Raw genomic sequence first — 2,697 nt, forward strand, 5'->3', positions numbered from 1 at the left:
TAAAAACGGACGAAGATTCGGACTATAGTGACTCCGATAGTGACGAAGGTGTGCAAGAATTACTGCAGTTGATGAAAAGGTTGCTCAACAATCAATAAAAGTAAAGAGACATCCAAAAAAAAAAGCAATCAACTCACGTTAAAATGACGAACACGGAACGAATAATCCAAGGGTCTTTTTCTTCAGGCATAAAAAAAACCCCACAAAAGCACACACACACACACACACACACACAAAACAACAAATGATAAAGAAGCAAGGGAAAGCTACTCGAGGGGAAGCTAACAAAAGCACAGGCAAGAAAAAGTTAGAGTTTTCCAGTAGTCTGTAGACCAAACAAAATGTTTGAGAGGGGGAATGAAAAAAGAGGAGACTCACGTACCCGTGCGGACACACACACACACACACACAAGGTGGAACAGAGGTGTGAAGGGAAGGTTGAGATGAATGAATGAATGAATTTAATTTCTTTTGAAGAACAACAATCAATAGTTTATTTTTTTGTTGCTGTGACGTCCAGTCCATTTTGAATTTCCCAGAAAAGTCGTTTTTCAATTTGTCTTTTCAACTTTTGCTTTTTCTTCTTCTTACGAACGCTCATCGATTTGTCGATATAAACTGTTTTGAGTTTGTGACTAAGGAGGTAGACACCCATGTCAATTACTTCATCAAAGGGCATTGTTTTGAAGTCGCGAGTCCATAGATCATACAGTATTGAGTAAAGCTTTTTGGCGGTAGTAGACGTAAAGGAACAGCCGTGTTGAGCGAGTCGAGTTTGTAACGAATTGATATGGACAAAATGCAGGCTGTCAGTTTCCTTTGGCAGTGGTTCAATGGTGTATTCGGTCAGAACAACCTGTGATGTGGGCCATATTTTTCCACCAAACACACACCTTTCCGATTCACCCCAGTCTTCCTTCATACAGGTGGTTTCGTTCACGCACAGATGAATTGTTGAATGATGCTTACAAAAGTAAACGGGAACGCTATCAAAGTCTTCTGTGTATTCTACAATATCGCACTCCTGACGATAGAGAGAACAAGGCAGCACTGAGCCGGTGGCCATTTCTGACTCTCGAAGCGATCCAACGGAGCGCGTTCAGGTTTTTTGTGTGTGTGTGGTTTGTTTCTGCTTATATAAGCAGCCTGCCCGTCTGATCAGTTTTTAGTTACCCATCATTTTCGCGGCTCCACACTATAGCTGTTCCTAGGCGATCTCTTCTTTTTATTCCAACACACACACACACACACACAAAAATGTCTTCACAACTGAGAAAACCCAAAGTCCTTGGTCATGTACAGAATGTTAAGCTGACTCCTCCTGTGGTGTCACCGGTAAAGAAAGAAACGATAAAGCCTATAGATTCCAACGAAGATGAGCCTTTGCTGCGAGAGAACCCAAGGCGCTTTGTTATCTTTCCCATCGAATATCACGACATCTGGAAGATGTACAAGAAGGCAGAGGCATCGTTCTGGACAGCAGAGGAGGTCGATCTCTCCAAAGACTTGCAGCACTGGGAGAAACTGAAGCCGGAGGAGCGTCACTTCATTTCTCACGTGCTGGCTTTCTTTGCTGCCAGTGATGGTATTGTCAACGAGAACTTGGTGGAGCGTTTCAGCAAAGAGGTGCAAGTGACGGAAGCCAGGTGTTTCTACGGTTTTCAGGTTGCTATGGAAAACATTCACAGTGAAATGTACAGTCTGCTCATCGACACTTATATCAAGGACCCCAAAGAGAAGGACTTCCTGTTCAATGCCGTTCAGACCATGCCATGCGTGAAGGAGAAGGCTGACTGGGCGATTAAATGGATCAACGACCAGAACGCTCCCTACGGTGAGCGAGTGGTGGCCTTCGCTGCGGTGGAAGGGATCTTCTTCTCTGGGTCTTTTGCCGCCATCTTCTGGTTGAAGAAGCGAGGAATCATGCCTGGACTCACCTTCAGCAATGAGCTCATCAGCAGAGATGAAGGTCTCCACTGTGATTTTGCCTGCCTCATGTTCAAGCACCTTTTTCGCAAGCCCTCCCAGGACCGGGTCTACGCCATTATCGAGGATGCTGTGCGGATCGAGCAGACGTTCCTGACAGAGGCTCTCCCCTGCAATCTGATTGGTATGAACAGTGAGCTGATGAAACAATACATCGAGTTTGTGGCCGACAGGTTGCTCGTGGAGCTAGGTTGTGACAAGGTGTACAACTCTGAGAATCCCTTTGATTTCATGGAACACATCTCACTAGAGGGCAAGACCAACTTCTTTGAGAAGCGAGTGGGCGAGTACCAGCGCATGGGGGTGATGGGAAATAAGAAAGAGGATAACCACACATTCACGCTTGATGCTGACTTCTGACCCGGCTGTTGATTTTTTGTGTGTGTGTGTATAATTACCAATCAATGAGACATTGAGAAATCACGAATTCTTGGTTTGAATTTTTAGTTTTATTATTGAGACAAGGGGGGTATATTATTAATCGATAATGATGGTGCACTCACTATTGCCTCGTGTGTTGAATGAATTAAGTGATCCAACTTGATGAAAGACGAGGTCAAGAGGTTCCTTGGCGTTCAGCAATTTTTTGTTTCTGCTTATAAGCAGCCTGTAAAATGCCCGTCTGATCGGGATCAATCATTTGTGTTTGCTGTTGAAATGAAAACCCGCGCGTCAAATAATCAAAATAATGAGAAGGTTTGAGTGTTTTAT

At 44.1% G+C, this 2,697-nt stretch overlaps 1 protein-coding gene across 1 annotated transcript; it reads left to right on the plus strand.

The window, feature by feature from the left end:
- The first annotated feature begins 1,381 nt into the window (after positions 1–1,381).
- LOC138973960 (ribonucleoside-diphosphate reductase small chain) lies at positions 1,382–2,697 on the plus strand. The gene has a single exon (XM_070346657.1). The coding sequence runs from the start codon at positions 1,447–1,449 to the stop codon at positions 2,344–2,346; it is 900 nt and encodes a 299-aa protein (XP_070202758.1). The 5' UTR covers positions 1,382–1,446; the 3' UTR covers positions 2,347–2,697.

Source organism: Littorina saxatilis, linkage group LG8, assembly GCF_037325665.1.
Source record: "Littorina saxatilis isolate snail1 linkage group LG8, US_GU_Lsax_2.0, whole genome shotgun sequence".
Taxonomy (NCBI): domain Eukaryota; kingdom Metazoa; phylum Mollusca; class Gastropoda; order Littorinimorpha; family Littorinidae; genus Littorina; species Littorina saxatilis.